Source organism: Diprion similis, chromosome 12, assembly GCF_021155765.1.
Source record: "Diprion similis isolate iyDipSimi1 chromosome 12, iyDipSimi1.1, whole genome shotgun sequence".
NCBI classification, from domain to species: Eukaryota; Metazoa; Arthropoda; class Insecta; order Hymenoptera; family Diprionidae; genus Diprion; species Diprion similis.
In genome coordinates, this window is record NC_060116.1 from 1,436,259 (window position 1) to 1,454,538 (window position 18,280).

General features: G+C 40.8%; 1 protein-coding gene across 1 annotated transcript in view; it reads right to left on the reverse strand.

The window, feature by feature from the left end:
• The window catches only part of LOC124413421 (dipeptidase 1-like), a 1,027,592-nt gene extending 1,012,391 nt beyond the window's left edge, over positions 1-15,201 (reverse strand). The window contains exon 1 of the mRNA XM_046893982.1: positions 15,040-15,201. Within this exon, the coding sequence (XP_046749938.1) occupies positions 15,040-15,132 (93 nt within the window). The 5' untranslated portion in view covers positions 15,133-15,201. The remainder of the gene's footprint in view (positions 1-15,039) is intronic.
• Positions 15,202-18,280: the final 3,079 nt, after the last annotated feature.

An 18,280-nucleotide genomic window follows, 5' to 3' on the forward strand; every position in this document is an offset into this window, starting at 1 on the left:
TGGAAAACCTGGAATTGTCAGGAAATTTTTTATTTGATTGTTACGTCCGACGTCCCGCCTCACGTTTCTCCCACCTTCCTCGACGCTTGTCTTTACATACCATTCCCACACTCCATATCTTGTCATCCTATTTCCATCTTGGTTTACACCACTCGCTATCGCCCTTACCTAGCTATTTCGATCCCCCTCTACCCTGTATCCTCGCTCATTTTCTCATGCAAAACACGCACTCTGATTCCAACGCTCTTACCTCTTGCATTCAACTCCAACTCCCGTTCCCCAAAACCATTGTCTCAACTACTCCTCATCGACTTCATTAAAATAAAAGTTATAATCATTCTGTAATTACTGTTCCTTCCTTTCCGTTCCCTGAACGAAAACGGCGACGACTACGAACCTACAAAAATATCACCCGAACCAACATCATCGGGTGGGTACATGGACTGCCGTCCCCCTGTACCGTAACATTCTGGTGGCAGCGGTTTTGCCGTCGACCTACCCTTTGTTCAGTGCTTCGGAAAATCTACGCAAGAAAAGTATTAATACGCAAAACTTCCGATATCATATCAATAAGTGATAGCCACGTAGACAGTGTTCGCCGGCAAATCAAGTGCGTACCTGACAAATTCAGGACCCGCAACGAACTGTGCAACGAGTGGAAATATACGACGCAAGAAAAGTGTTAATACGCAAAACTTCCGATATCATATCAATAAGTGATAGCCACGTAGACAGTGTTCGCCGGCAAATCAAGTGCGTACCTGACAAATTCAGGACCCGCAACGAACTGTGCAACGAGTGGAAATATACGACGCAAGAAAAGTGTTAATACGCAAAACTCCCGATATCATATCAACAAGTGATAGCCACGTCAAGAGTGTTCGCCGGCAAATCAAGTGTGAACCTGACAAATTCAGAACCCGCAACGAACTAAATATACGGACGAAAGCCGATCTATACCACACATCACCTTTTGGAACCCAAAATTGTGATTAGCCCCCACCCGTTTTTGGACGCCTGCGACGCTGGAACAAGAATTTGGACCCAAGATTGGCATCACTCAGATACCTGGAACACCAAACCGAGACTCTTCAACACGCAACGGACTTCCCCGCCTACACCCTCCTCTTGCCGACGGACGACGTGCATCACATCTTCAAGTCTCACCTGCCTTCAGCCGCCTACAACCATGCTGTACCTTGCGTTTGTGTTCATCTTTGCTCTGTAAGTTTGTTGTAATCCTTAGTAATAAGTTGATATTTCATCCCCGTACCCATTGCCCATCTACGAAAATCGATATGGCACCAACTAATGAGACCGGTCCATCTTTTTGGTCAGTAAAAGACGTCTTACCGACGATCCCTGCATTCGATGGCAACAACATGCCTTTTGACCAATTTGTGGAACAATTGCGCCACGTGGAAACCCTCATTAGAGCTTCAGACAAAATGACCCTTGCTAAATTTGCACAATCAAAAATTACCGGCCCCGCTTCCCAATATTTAGTAGGCATTAATTGCAACGACGTCGAAGACCTTATAACGGCCCTCAGCCGAGCATACCGTCCAGACATCCCCGTACGTCAATTATCAACTCAATTAGATAGAATTACCCAAGAACCGCGTGAGCGTGTCATCGATTACTCATGCAGAATAAGAGTAATATCAAACGAAATAAGCAAAGCTATCGAAAAAAAATACCCGCCAGACATAGCAAGCGCTTTGCTAAATGACTTAAGAAAAGACACTGCTAGAACATTCATTAGAGGGCTTAGACCAGAATGAGAGTGGAGAATAGCTACCATCAGACCACTCCCTACCTTTGATATCGCCGTCAGCGTCGCCGAAAGCGAGGAGACCGAGTTAAATAACCGTCAAATGCAACGCTTTGCACAATATTGTACTCCTCTTACACCTATGTATCCCCCAATTTCCGTCTCTGCCTGCCAAAACGATACCCCTCCACCTCAGGTGTCCATAACCCCCTCCCTCATCCCCCCTCTAATGTCATTGCCCACACCTGGTTACGCGCATCAGCAAGCGCCCGGTATCGAACCCATGTCCTACGCCCAAGCGCTCGGTGCAAGCACCCTCGCACCTCCCGCAGATCGAACGAGGACCTCGCCGACTATTTGCCAATTCTGCAACCACCGAGGTCACCTGATCACGGAATGCCATCGCCTGCAAAATACAAGATACTGTACCAAATGTCGCAGAATGGGCCACTTTTACAATGAGTGCAACCAACCCAGCAGAAGCGACAAACTGTACTGCGATAACTGTAAGCGCAGAGGCCACACATCAGACCAATGTAGATTTCCCCCGCGTGATAACCAAAACCATGTAAGTTCGAATCAAGATTTGAACGGCAACACTGCCCGCGGGGAGAACGCGCCCGCGAGCTATGCAAACAACTAGCGTTCCGATCCACAAGACACATCTTAATAACAGCTTCAGCTGATCCCCCTTTAATTTCAATCGATACCCCTGAATTGACAAAGATCTCTAAATTTATTATCGACACCGGTGCAGACGTAAACTTAATCAAAGAAAGTTGTGTTAAGCCCTTCGTACGTCGCACCACAGACGAACGTTTGACATTGACTGGTATAACGGACGAAAAGACGGAAACCATCGCAAAAACGGAAATACGCTTTAATAACAACTCCCATACCTTTCACTTGGTCCCTGATTCATTCCCAGTCCCACATGACGGTATTTTAGGCCAACCCTTTTTACGAAAAGAGAAAGCAACTATCTCATTCAACTCAAACTCGGTAATGCTTGGATCCTCATTGCCAATCCACTTCAACAAAATCGAACAACCTCCTCCTGAAACCGCACGTGTTATCACAATACGGGCCCGCACCGCGAAGGTCATCCCGATAATAGTTGCAAACACAGATATCAAAGTAGGCTACCTTAAACACATTAATTTAGGCAACAATGTTCTTTGTGGTGAAGCAATAGTTCGAAATCAGAACGGCATCGCTTATTCCTACGTGTTCAATTGCAACGAATCTGTCGTAGAGATAGCATCTCCAACGGCAACCCTGGAAGAATTCGACGAACCACTGAGCACAGCCATGCCCGAAATTAAGTCTACCCCGCCGAATAATTCTGACAAAAATAATGGACAAAAATCCCCCCTTCCTACCCAAACCACTTCTCATAATAATTCATTAATTCTTTCCACTAATAATCACATATCCCGTCCGCCCCATTACCCCCCCTCCAACCCCCGCCAGCTCACTGACCTCGCACATCGGCAACCTGAGCCCCGCATACCTGATAACAGTGCACCTCGTCGTGGCGCCGCAACAGTACTCTTAACTGACAGTAGGTCAGAGAGATTGGACACACTAAAGAATAGTGTGTGCCTCGATCATCTAAATGACACCGAAAAACAATCAACACTCGACCTGCTAACAGAATTTAACCATCTTTTCTATCTCCCGGGAGATAAATTAGGCCATACCAATCTAACCCATCACACTATCCCCACGACAGACGACACACCAATTCACACCAAACAATATCGTTTTCCAAAAATCCACAAAGATGAAATCGAATCCCAGGTCAATAAACTCCTTCGGCAGGACCTTATTAAACATTCCGCATCTCCTTATAATTCTCCGGTTTGGATCGTCCCCAAAAAACCCGATATTGACGGTAATAAACGATGGCGCATGGTGATCGACTACCGAAAGCTCAACGAAAAAACAATCGGCGACGCCTATCCAATGCCCGACATCACCGAAATTCTTGATCAACTCGGCTCAGCTAAATATTTCTCTACATTCGACCTTGCTTCCGGCTTTCATCAAATTCCCATGCACCCCGATCACAGTGCAAAAACTGCGTTTTCGACGCCCCGGGGTCACTATGAATTCTCCCGAATGCCCTTCGGACTAAAAAACGCCCCTGCCACGTTCCAAAGGCTCATGGATCAAGTCCTGCTAGGCTTACAAGGCAACGAGATGTTCGTATATTTGGATGACATAGTTATTTACGCTCGAAATTTACAAGAACATAAAATTAAATTCAGAAAATTGATGAAAAGACTAACTGAAGCCGGCTTGACTCTGCAGCCAGACAAATGCCAATTCCTGCGCAAAGAAGTCGTTTACCTTGGTCACCTTATCACTGAGTCAGGAGTTAGACCTGACCCCGGGAAGTTAGTAGCCGTGAAAGAATATCCCGTCCCGAAAAATCCCAAAAATGTTAAACAGTTCCTCGGTCTTTTGGGTTATTATCGCAGGTTTGTCCCAAATTTCGGAAAAATTGCAAAATGCCTCACTAACCTAACCAAGAAGGATACCCCTTTCATTTGGACATCCGAACACCAATCTGCCTTCGAAACCTTACGTGATTGTTTGTGCAAAGAACCAATTCTCCAATACCCGGACTTCAGTAAGCCGTTTACGCTCACTACCGACGCGTCAAAATTCGCCATCGGTGCGGTTCTGAGTCAAGATAAGAACGGTGCCGACTTACCAGTAGCGTACGCATCCCGAGCACTCAAATCCGCTGAATTAAATTACTCGGTGCCCGATAAAGAATTTTTAGCCGCCTACTGGAGCATCAACCACTTTCGCCCCTACATCTACGGTCAGAAATTTACTTTAGTTACAGACCACGAGCCCCTCAAGTGGGTAAAAAGCGTTAAGAAGCCTAATTCTCGTTTATTACGATGGAGTCTAGAACTAGCAGAATACGATTTTGATACCAAACATAAATCGGGAAAAGCGAATGTCAACGCCGATGCTCTATCAAGAAACACGCCGCCTGACGTCGCACAAATCCTTCCTATAGATGCAAAACGCCCCCGTCCCACGACCGAATCCTCTTACAGCAAACCGAAAAAACGCACCAAAGAGACCCATCAGTACCCCCGACGCCCTCGACAGACCACAGACGAATCTACGAACCCGGCCCCGCTAAAATGCCCAAAAATCTCACAACCCACCTACCAAATGATACACCCCTCTGATTCTTCTGATCTCTCAGATGACGAATCCAGTGACAGAGAAACCGCAATGCCTTTTAAACCTCCCCCCTCCATCCCACCTCCGCACCCGGTTCATCCCTACCCGAAACGCCATCGAGAAACGAATTCCTCTACAAACCCTGGACCACGTAAGAGACCACACCTGAGCTACTTTTCGGACACTTCAACTAGCTCAGATGACCTACAAACCCCAGAGACGAACTCAGAAGTTGATGACATTAATTCGTCTACCGATTTACCTAGCTCCCCTCACATTCACAACCCCTCCTATAGCGATTTCCTTATAGAATGCGACACGTTCCCTCTTATGCGTAATAAATATATTAAAGAAATAAAAGCCGACCTACTACAGCAAAAAGATAATTTGGCTCACTGCATATCAGCTGATTGCCAAATGTCCAAAGGAATCGCGTCACAGCTAAGAGAACGTAAATTCATAAACCGCGAACAACTTAGAGAATTCAATCCGACTGTGACTGACGTTATTTCTACCACTCACGGACACCGAAAAATTTATAACCTAGTGACAAAGCCAAAGTACAATGACAAACCCTTACCACACGTTTTTTTTGATACCTTGGTCAACTTTAGGAAAACCTTGGAAGAAGATGGTGTAACATCTGTCTCAATCCCGTTAATAGGCTGCGGACTCGACAAACTAGAATGGAGCACGGTGCGCAAAATGATCCACTATATTTTCAAAGATTCAAAAATGAATATCAACGTTTGTCGCCTTGACCCTCCGCTTTCAACCCCCACACACCACGACGACACAACGGTGTCCGTTGATAACGCCTCACCTGACCCCATCCCTTCCACATCTGGTAACCCCGCTCCCTCTCTTCGTCCGCCGCGTAAGAAACCGCGACCTCCGACCAAATCAGTCGCACCTCTCGCGACCCCACCTCCCCTCCCAGCCACGAACGTCGTCATGCCCCCGCCTGTAGGACCCCCGCGTCGTGCTAAGAGACGCCCAACAGCTGTCCCCAGGCCAGCGAACTCTACTACTCACCCCCCTCCGCCTCCTCCCTCAGTACCCACACTGGCCTCTGATAACGACAACAGCTCCAACTCGCTCACGGATACCGAATACCATACATGCGCCCGACAATCCGAATCCGATATGGAAACCACACACCCTGACCATGACATTGATCCCAATGTCGACGACGATTTGACCGATACCTCCCACGATTTCACGAACTTTGTTGACAACTTGGACGACATACCGGTAGCTGACAATGTCAAAGACACCAATGATGGTCTTTTGATGCTCAAAACCAATTATGCACACTTTATATCAACAGACTGCTCTTGGACTAAAGGCATATCATCACAACTTGCCCACAATAATATCGTTGACCCAGATATAGTTATGACGCCCCGTCCACAGAAATTTGATATTATCGAATCCAAGCATAACAGCCGACAGATCTTTACTCTAGTACTAAAATCAAAAGAATCAGATAAAAGCAACCTATATGATATTTTTCAACTCTTGTCTAAACTGAAAACAGTCTTGACCGATTCAATTCCGAAATCCCTCGCTTTCCCAATAACGGACGATAGTTTAGGTGGACTCGATCCTCGTGTTATCCGAAAACTCTTATCTTACCTTTTCGCAGACTTACAAATTCAAATTACGCTTTGCCGCAACACGACTGTCACCCCAGACGAATGTTTACGTAAAGAAATAATTAAAGAATGCCACGAATCATTAATTGGCGGTCATCAAGGCGTCACAAAAATATACAACCGCATTAGACAAAAATATTTTTGGCCCCACATGAAAGAGCAAATCCAAGACTTTATAAGAACCTGTGAGAGTTGCCAAAAGAAAAAACTAGTAAGAGTAAAAACCAGGTTGCCGATGGTGATAACAGATACTCCTGCCGATGCATTCGACAAAGTAGCACTAGACATCGTTGGTCCTCTCCCCCTTACTAAATCAAACAACAAATACCTTTTGACGATACAATGCAACTTGACGAAATTTCTGGACGCCATCCCTTTACCCGACGCCACTGCCAAAACAATAGGTGCAGCATTCGCGAAAGAATACATTACACGTTACGGTGCCCCTCGAGCAATACTTACAGACCAAGGACAGAATTTCATGAGCACAGTCATTAAGCAACTTTGTAAACTCTTTAAAATAAAACAAATTCGAACTACAGCTTACCGCCCACAATCTAACGGATCGCTAGAACGCAGTCACCTTGTTCTCACCGAACACGTCAAGCATTACACGAATGCTGGTAAAGACTGGGATGAATACATCCGCTTTGCTATTTTCTGTTATAACACCGCGAAGCACGAAGGCACTAACTTCACTCCCCATCAGCTAATTTTCGGTTCCCATGCCAGACTTCCGACAGACGCGAACCCTGCCAGCGCTTACACCCGTTCCTACGATTCGTTCCTTCTAGATTTAATTTTCAACCTATCCAGCATACGAAAAAACGCCGCGGCTAACCTCATTTTAGCAAAGCACCGTTCCAAGACGTACTACGACCGTCGTACCAATAACCAAAATTTCGAAGCAGGCCAAAAGGTCTATCTACTAAACGAAACCCGATCTAAATTTGACGACCACTATAAAGGAGCATATACGATCAAGCGCATAATTGACGATATCAATGCCGAAATTTTCATCACCCCCCATAAGACCAAAATTGTCCATCTGAATAAACTCAAATTAGCACAGGAAGAAAGTGATTCAAATTAAACCACCTTTAGAAGTCAACAGCCGTATATTATCAATCTACCCGTAACTGCATCATATTCCGCCTCATGCCCTGAATGACGTGCTCAAACGCTCAGCCGATCTAAGCACACACTACCGTACTCAAAGTAACATGCATCGCCTCACCACCAGCCTCAGCTATGGCGGAATCGCCTTCGCGTCCCTCTCAGCAGTTTTCTTTTGCTACAAACTCTCATTATTTAGAAGAATCTCAAAAGTATACTCTTGCTGTAAACCCAGGCGAATACGCTACAACCTCGACTCACGTCATCCAAGACCGCAAATCCTTTCCCACCATGCCATTTCCCACCCTCACCTAGAAAATAGGTCATTCCCTAAGGACCTGTCTCCTCGCACTTCGTCGCTGCCCCGAGCTCATTCAGAAATTGAAATGATGGAAATGTCCAAGCTACGACAACACCCACGTAAACTGCCCCGCGATCAGAGCCTTGACGCTAGTTCCGACTCCCTCTTCATCTGGACAGACTAAGCCCTCTACTACATATTTATAAGAACATATCCATTGTTATGCCCAAATATCATTCAATAAAAATGTCTCAAATTACGCTATTATAATAACCGTATACACTATCTACAATTATACCCCTGACATTGTCATTTAACTTTGACTTGTATCTATAATATCTACAATCAAAACCCTAAAAATTATAATTTAACTATAATCGTATATATACTATCTACAATTATACCCCTGACATTGTCATTTAACTTTGATTGTATCTATATTATCTACAATCAAAACCCTAAAAATTATAATTTAACTATAATCGTATATATACTATCTACAATTATACCCCTGACATTGTCATTTAACTTTGACTTGTATCTACAATATCTACAATCAAAACCCTAAAAATTATAATTTAACTATAATCGTATATATACTATCTACAATTATACCCCTGACATTGTCATTTAACTTTGACTTGTATCTGTAATATCTACAATCAAAACCCTAAAAATTATAATTTAACTATAATCGTATATATACTATCTACAATTATACCCCTGACATTGTCATTTAACTTTGAGTGTATCTATATTATCTACAATCAAAACCCTAAAAAATTATAATTTAATTATAATTGTACCTTTATAATATGTAACTACTACACGCTTAAATTATAAGAACATACCAACTGTTACAAAAAAAAAAAAAAAAACATTTCTGCTAAAAATGTATACTAACCCGCTTAAACGCGCATTAACCCTAGGCGCTATACTCGTTAAGGCAAACTATATTGTAATCTTTCGTAAGTGAGTCGATACATTACCCAAAAAATTCTGTTTTCCTTCGAACATTCGGCTCTGTACCCTCACCGAATGTTCTTCCCGAAGGGGGGGCGTGTTACGTCCGACGTCCCGCCTCACGTTTCTCCCACCTTCCTCGACGCTTGTCTTTACATACCATTCCCACACTCCATATCTTGTCATCCTATTTCCATCTTGGTTTACACCACTCGCTATCGCCCTTACCTAGCTATTTCGATCCCCCTCTACCCTGTATCCTCGCTCATTTTCTCATGCAAAACACGCACTCTGATTCCAACGCTCTTACCTCTTGCATTCAACTCCAACTCCCGTTCCCCAAAACCATTGTCTCAACTACTCCTCATCGACTTCATTAAAATAAAAGTTATAATCATTCTGTAATTACTGTTCCTTCCTTTCCGTTCCCTGAACGAAAACGGCGACGACTACGAACCTACAAAAATATCACCCGAACCAACATCATCGGGTGGGTACATGGACTGCCGTCCCCCTGTACCGTAACATGATCATAGAAAAAAACTGAAAATGTCATTTTTCTAGTGTCGGAATTAAAAATCATTTTTTGAGGTAATTAGTTTACTTCTCTGTACTGGGAATAATTATGCATTTAAATTCTAAGAGCAAACAATCAAACTGATTGAAGAAGCGATTATCATATTTCACATAGCAATATTCAGAACAACAGTTTTGTGAGCATAAAATTCAACAAAATATTATTTTATTGATTTATTTACAGTTATGGAACGGGGCATGAAAAACATACCGAAAGCATTCCTTACCAGGTCCGGCTCGGTTCGATAGTGAAAAACTGACTCCCTCTATACATTATCAACGTTGACGTCAAAAGTTTAAGGTCTAATTTGACAATGAGATACTGACGCATGTATCCATTATCAAACTCTGTATCCAGAGCTCAAAGTTATCTTCAAGGCCTCTCGCAAGTTGATTGAAGTATAGTTCGACCACGAGAAATAAACCGATGTATCGATTCTCAAGTACAAACCTTAAGTAAGCTTCTACGATAAGAAATAACCCTATGTATCAATTGTCAAGATTTAAATCCAAAGCCTCAAGCCTAGTTTGACGATCAGAAATAACCCCATGTATCAACTGTCAAGATTCAAGTTTGAAGCATAAATTCATCCGCGAGCCCCTTGCCAGTTCAAGTCCAGTTCTACGAAGACCGATTACCCCATGTATCGATTTCCAAGATTCGCGTACAAAACCCTAGGTCTAGTTTTCAATACTACAATAATGAATCACTCCATGTATGGATTATCATGATTCCCGTTCAAAACCTTAAGTAATTTGCGAGGCCCATTGACAGTTCAAGTCTAGTTCGACGATCAGAACTATTCGTTGATTCTCAAGAGCTCCGCCCCAAGCGTAGAATAAACCTTATTGCATGTATTGGCATCCTGTGAGTTTGAATTTCTCAAATTTAACATCCAATATTACATTGATAAAAGAAGTGTTTGTTTCATGTTAGGCCACTACACTGGTGTAATACGATTGACTCAATTAAAATTGCGTATTAACTTCTGTATAATAAATTGTATGGATTCGATTTGTTAGCGTTACATATCGTCGAGGGGTCCGAATAAACCCAAACAACATAAATACCAGATGGATGGATGATGAGAACATGAATAGTAAAATTAGACTGATATGAATTTGTTGACAATGAGAATCAGAATAAATTTCCAAATTATTAACCCTTTTTCACTACGTGTTATTGTTATAATTTCATACGTAATACGCTTATAATATTGTCACTTCGTTACAGTCAATCGAAAAACAGTTAAAATCACTGCATAGGACCGGCGTTTTTTTCCCAGACATTATATTTATCGGTTATGAAAAGTTCTGGGCATTAGGACATCCGTGATATGCTAACTTGTAAAAATATTTAACATCCGTCGAGTCTAAAATTGACGGCTTATGCACTTTGTGAAAGAGGTTATTCGTGCCCTCGCGATCCTAGAGGTTATAAGGGTGACAGCGCCGAGAGGCTGTCGTCGCGGTTTCTCCCACTTCTCCTGTCGACTGCTTCACCGGCCATAGGCACATAAAATACGAGTAGAAAAGAAACAAAGTTGAAAAAATAAAGTTAGCCACAGTGCATGCATCGATGAACATTACTGTACCTTTTAACTTGGCTGAAGATTGTTAATTGAACAACGAATCAACAACCGAGTCCGTCCACTTGGATGATTAAGCGGAATCGTGTTCTCGGACTATTAAGCTATACTCGCGAATTTTTTTTCAGATTTTTATCCGCGTGCGTGTGATTTTCAACTCGACTAACGGTTGTTAATTAGACAAAAAATAAACAACCGAGGCCGTCCACTCAAATATTGAAATGGAATCGTGTTCTGGGATCATCACGCGATATTCTGGAATATTTTTCAGATTTTCACCCACATGCGCGTGATTTTCAACTTGCCCGACGATTGTTAATTGAACAATAAATAAACAACCGAGTCCGTTCACTGTGATATTTATCTATATCGCATTCCTTGTGTCCAATTTGCCAATACGATTCTACCTAATATTGCAATACTTTACTTAAAATCGTAGTATCTTGTCCAATATCGTAACTTCTCTAAGAGTCTCTCACGCTTACAACAGGGTGTATGTGTGAAACACTGTGCATACTTATAGGGTGCGTAGGGGCTACCTAGACGAGTATTTTAAGGTATAATACACATGGTTCGGAATTCATCCTAACGGGCGTGGAGTGCTTCGAAGAATATGGTACGATCAAGCGCGCGGTACCATATCCTTCAAAGCTCTCCACAATCGTTAGGATGAGATTCCGACCATGGATGTCATACCTCAAAATGCTTGTCCAGGTGGCCCCTACACACCCCATAAGTGTGTAGAGAGTTAACATACACACCCTGTATATCTTGCTTACACTTACGCTTACGTATAATTTATATATCTGATAACAGCCTTGTCATACCTTGATTTATTACTACTACCTCGTCTATAATAAGTAACTTGGTTGACCCCAGAACATCGGAATCGCTGAATATCACAACTGTGGCCCTAGACTAATCTATTTTGTATTGTCGTCAATGAAAACGTAGAGAGTAACTTTATATCGTTTCTTCCCGTATCTGTTGTTAATTTTGTTCACTTTAGCGAATTCTTTAATTATCGCAACCGATTCCCTATCGCAAAAGTACCACAATTTATATTTCCGGGTAAACCTACCCTTAATTAATAATTTCCCTACAACTCGAACGTACTGTATCGTCCGTCAAACAATATCTTGACTCTCAGTCTGGCAATTCAATTTACCTGAAAATTCGGGAATACTGCCCAATATTGATTATTTTTCTCCACAACATCTTCGCTAATTTACCGCATTAAAATATTTAGTCAAGTCAGAATTACCTTGTTACCCGAATTTTCGCGCTTCTACTGTTCCGTTCGGTAATTATAGAATCAATCTAAAATAGCACCCATTCTTCTAAATTACTCACTTCTGTTAATCTTCTCTCATCATTATCGTACACGAACTATATATTCCCGATCTTTGCTAATTCTTGCGTGCTGTGTATTTTCTGTATTGCTAATAATTTCTTAGATTATTATTACATGCTAGTTGAATTTCTCTAAGCACTGTAAACTCGCAGATTGTTGCTTATCGATTAGTATCGTCACGTATCGCACTAATACCTGCTCTTTGCTTCTGCATTGAGTTATCGTACTGAATTGTTAACTTTCCTTCACTGACGGTACCCGATTTCGTTATTGTGTCAATACATGCGATACTATAAATTTGAATTATACCTACTTTTTTTTGTGTTCTTTCTTGCTATCCCCGCCTCTCTGCCAGTGTCCTGTCTACTAAGTCAATCGTGAAAAACCATCGTAGGGTTTGTTTATCGTTTCGTTTATCCTTTTCTTACCTAAAAATTAATGCAGTCGCGCCTGGCGCTCAACATTACCTTTTCTGTTGCCGAAACTACCCCATGCCATAGAGTAACGAATTATTTGCGCACGACCTATCTTGCCTTAGCGTGAAAATATTCGTTATAATATATTCGAACGAAGCGCGGTCCCAACCAGCCTCCACTTACAAAAGAAGACATTCTTTGAAAAGGGCCGTGGAGACTATTGTAATGGATTTGTACCACGAAATTTAGATAATAAAATATCTTGTCTCAACTGACAACAGAAAGAAAAAAAAAGAACAAAGAAATAAAAACATGCAGATATTTATGTATATAGATAAAACAAATTCAAGTTAGTGTAAATAGTAACAGTCAAACAGATATATTGTAAAAATAAAATCACTCACTCATACACATCGAGATAACAACAATACTTTGATAATAATCAATAACAAAAAAAAAAAAAATAACAACAATTGTATAAAATAATATTGTCGATAACGTATCTTTCGTTTCGTAGAGTTGGTCCGTGATCAGTTTATTTTTGATATATATATTTTTCCCAACAGGGTCGTCGAAAATTGTTTAAGACTTGGACATAGACATAGGTATTTGTTTATATATGAATAAAAAAATATATAAAATATATACTGCAAATTTTCGTGAATTTAATTACTTGGCCAAGTTTGAATATACCGTCTTCTCTATGTCACGTCTGTGGACTGACTGATTAGCTGAGCGTACTCCACCGATTCAGTTTTGTCTCTATTTTTTTTATTTATTTTTTTTTTATTTTAGAGTCTCTATAAAAAGTTGCACAGCGTCAAATGTTAAATCAGTTCGGTGAGGATTGTCCTAATGAGAGCGAGCTAGACCGAGCACATCTGAGAAAAAGGAAATGATCTCTCTCCACTCGCGCCTGGCTGTATAATGCTTTCGTCCGCACAAATCTCACATACACAAAGGTGGTTATTTAAGCATGCATGGCATATATACAGTTATTCCGCTTTTCTCGTTTTCTAATTTCTTGTTTGTCTAAAATATTTTTAAAAATATGTAGAAATAAAGTTTTATCATATTTTCAAATTTGCATACGATACTACACACTTCCAAGTATGTGCAAAACAATTTTCGCTCGAAGACCAAATTTTTTTTTCTCATGGTACGAGTTGCAATTAAGGCGCTGAAGATTTTTCAAAAACTATTGGATCAACCATAATCGTATTTCACCCACTTTTTTATATACACATGATTATTCATTCTCAGTTCTTCATTCTCCACGTTTTCCGAATTCACGCTAGCTGTAGATTGAATTTTGAATTTTCGATCATCCGACTAGTCTTATTTTTTAGGAAAATACACCTCGAATCAAAAAGATATGCATCGTTTTTCTCGAAATGCACGTTGAAACGGAGATATTCAAAACATTCATAAATGTATCGAAAAACGCCTCGATTTTTTAAAATTCATTTATTAACAAATGTTGCGCAACTTTTCCAGACTGTGAACAGTTTGTTTCTTTATCTCTATGTTACAGAGAAGTAGTTACAGAGAGAAGTAGCTTATATCTCCGTTCTCCACTTCTGTTCTTAATTCGACTGGACTATTGTGGCATTTACTCGCGATCACTATGGAAAACCTTAGTGAAAGACGCCAGGCTAAACTATGTTCATACCCAAAATTTCCATCGAGCGTGGTTTTCTTTCACCGGCCTCAATGCGGTCAGAAAATAGTCCTTCAAAGAATTTTTTTTTAATACATAGCATTTCCAAAATCATAAATAATCTCTTGGCCATGCACTTTAGTGCCCCAAACTTCCGGAAATTGCGGAGATAATAACACGTGGGCGAAAATCACATATTTTTATAAAAATATTCCAGATATGAGCTAATTTTCTTAATTCTATAATAAAGAGCAATGCCCTGCTGAAAGAACAAGTTCAATTCATTAGTTGATCAATAATGGCGTAAAATGAAATTCAGTAGCCTTGGACGAAGAAAGAGTACCATACGCCCTTAAAATGAAAATAATAATAATAAAAGTGTTGATGGAGATATGATACGGATGTAGTATAGTTCATACCTGCGAGTAGACGTCATCCGGATAAGTGGTGAATCCACTTGATGGTCTAGGATACGGATCTAGTATCTCTGTATTGGCACAACAGTCTGGCATTTGGGTAAAATGAGTATCATATGGGGACTTCTCAATAAGACCTGATCTTGGCAATTGATGTACACTTTCCTGGGGGCCAGGCCCGTAACTATCGGCAAGATGGTGCATGCTGGGTCTCTTCTGAGCTTAGATATAGCCAATGATGCGAAGTGACTAGTTTTATTTGATCTTCATTATACCGAGGATATCACCATTACCGCTCTTAAATTTTACCTAAGCCATTTTACTTTGGAATGACTGGTACCGCAAATATAGTGAAGCACACGTAACGTAGAGTTTTCACCACAAAAATTGTCACTGTCCAGACACCTGCAACAAAAAATAAAGCTCATTACTGTTTGAATATATTGATTTGTATACTTAGGAATTGGATTAATCTACAGTAAAAATGTATGAGCTGTGTTTTGGGGTGGATGAGTGTGATCATGACGAGCAGCTTTCCATGACCACATTCCCACCCAGTTGTGATACTATAACGGCCCATTTTGAATTCGCAACCCGTCGACTACGCGCACGTAAGGAAAAGTGAGAGGAAATTGTATTGAAGAGATAAATTATAGTTTCGATAATTGATTCACTGGAGTGATATGAAGAGTACAATAAGAAGATGTTTAAGAGGTAAATTGAGATGGTGGCTGAATAAATCATAACTTAGGAGTGAATATAATGGGACGAAGGATGCTAGGGACTGGCCACCTGCAGTTTAGCAGTAGTGGAAGCATTCTGCTGATCCAGTATGAGAACTGAGGCAGCAAGGTGATGATAAAAAGGGTGCAGGGTATAAGGTAGATGTAAGAGTCTGGGAAAGAATCTAAGGTCTGGTGGACTTGACAGCTGTATGTAATTAATTACTCTTACGACTCTTTGAAACGTTAATACGTGATATGTGTAGTATGCTTATGTTGTAACAACGCACCGTTGGATATCAGGGATTTCGAGACCTGGATAATCCGAAATTGAAAGAAATGAATGTTCACTATTTTTACCATCTTATATTTTATTATCATGAAATATCAATTTCGTGTTATCAATCATGTGCGGGATAGGATTTTCGAAAATTGCAAATTTCGAGAACCCAAAGTTGCGAAGATGTCTTACTAAATTCACGTTTTCGTGCATCGGTCAAGAAAAGGTACCGGGCTCTACCCTTCCGATTTCGTTCATTTGGGGATATGTTATTCTCCATCGAAATCAAAGCGATACATGTTTTGCTCAGTCGGCGAATGAACGTTTTACAGCAGGAGTTTCGCAGTTTTGTATATTTCCAGTTAGGATATTCGAATAAAACTACTTAAATAATAATTCGTGCAGCAAATAAAGAAAAATGTATCTTGTCCGATTACGAGAGGGTAAAATTGTAAAAACTTATAGGGGTAGAAACTTCCAAATTTCTTCTTAACTAGAAAATTATTGCTCGTATTTCAACGCAGTTGATTGCTTTTGAGAGAGCAAAAGAAAGTAGGGGATACGTGTTTTCGCATTTTCAGAAATAATGTTTCACAGGGGGTCCATTTACCTTGTACACCTGCTGCTAGGTTCCCATTAAATTGGCAGTGGATTATTTTTATACTGCAAAAGGGAAAATTCAGGGAGGAACGAATAATCGGGTCGTTTATATGAAAGGCACAGAAATTTCTCAGACAAACTATTAACGAAAATCGACTTGCTAAGGTGTAAGAACCCTCACGGGGTAGAGGGAAAAGCCCGAGCAAGACAATAAATGATAGCGAATCTATTGAATAAAGTCAGGTGAAATCTGAGTACATGGAAAAGTGCTCTAGCGTTCATCAATTCTTTTGAAAAAACATGGATGTCTTTCTGAATAAAAAGTTGTTGCAAAAGTGAAACGTTGAAAGTAGCATGATATGCTGCCACCCTAATGAATGTAAAACTTAGATAGTCCTCAACCAAAGCAGATTGTGCGCAATTTGCATTTCAGCACGTCTTCCATGTGATTTATTTCTTTGAAAAGTTAATGTTTTCTTAAACTCAACGACGATAGACTAAAACTGCTTGAACAAATTAACTTATTTTACAAGTGTTAGAATCCCAGGTACATTGAACCTTTGACCGTTATGAGCAGCTTAAACAACACTGGAACTAATGAATCTTAACAGCTCATCGAATCCAGCGATAGCACGTTGAAACGAAACAGTTGTTAGAACAAAAGAATTCTTGAACCATTTGTCATTGTGAGTCCAGTGATATTAGAGACCTCATACGGGAAATGACGTAAAGGCATTATACCGGACAATCTCTAAAAACTATTAGTCTAGTCAACAAGTGCTTTTTAGGTCAAAACTTTTTCTCTCTCTCCTAAGAATATGGTTGAGGTGTCATTCGATTCGGAATCGCATGTAGAAGGTTTTTGAAAAAATTCAAGGGCCGCTCGCAAAAATTGCAAAAGTTATAAACAATTCACTAAAAAAAAAGGGGGTTTGGTTTTTTTATTATTTCTCAAAAACTATTAGAGTTATTTCAAATCTGAAAAAAGATTCAAAAAGAAGATGAAATTTTCTTGAAGAAGTCCGGACTCCCGGAACTGTGGGACCAATATTTATAATTTTCCCAGAGGGATGAAAATATGGCCGAAAACGGGTGCTCTGGCCTGCGTAAGCTGCGCCTACTTCAGACACTTTATTAGTAAAAATTATTTTGACATATTAAATATAAAATTTAAGAAGTGAAAAAATTCAGGGGCTCACTGGTGTAACGGTACAGGGGGACGGTGGTCCATGTACCCACCCGAGGTGTTGGTTCGGATGCTATTTTTGTTGGTTCATAGTCGTCGCCGTCTTCGTTCAGGGAACGGAAGGGAAAGAACAATAATAAGAAAATGATTATAACTTTTATTTTGATTTGGAAATTGAGTAAAGTCAATGGGGAGTAGTTGAGGTGATGTTCTCGGGGAACGGGAGTTTAAGCTAAATGTTGGAGGTAAGAGCGTTGGGATACGAGTGAGGCTTTTGCGTGAGAAAATGAGCAAGGATCCAGGGTAGAGGGGAATCGAAATAGCAAAGTAAGGGCGATAGCGAGTGGTGTAAGGCAAGATGGAAATAGGATGACAAGATATGGAGTGTGGGAATGGCAGGTAAAGACGAGCGTCGAGGAAGGTGGGAGAGACGTGGGGCGGGACGTCGGACGTAAC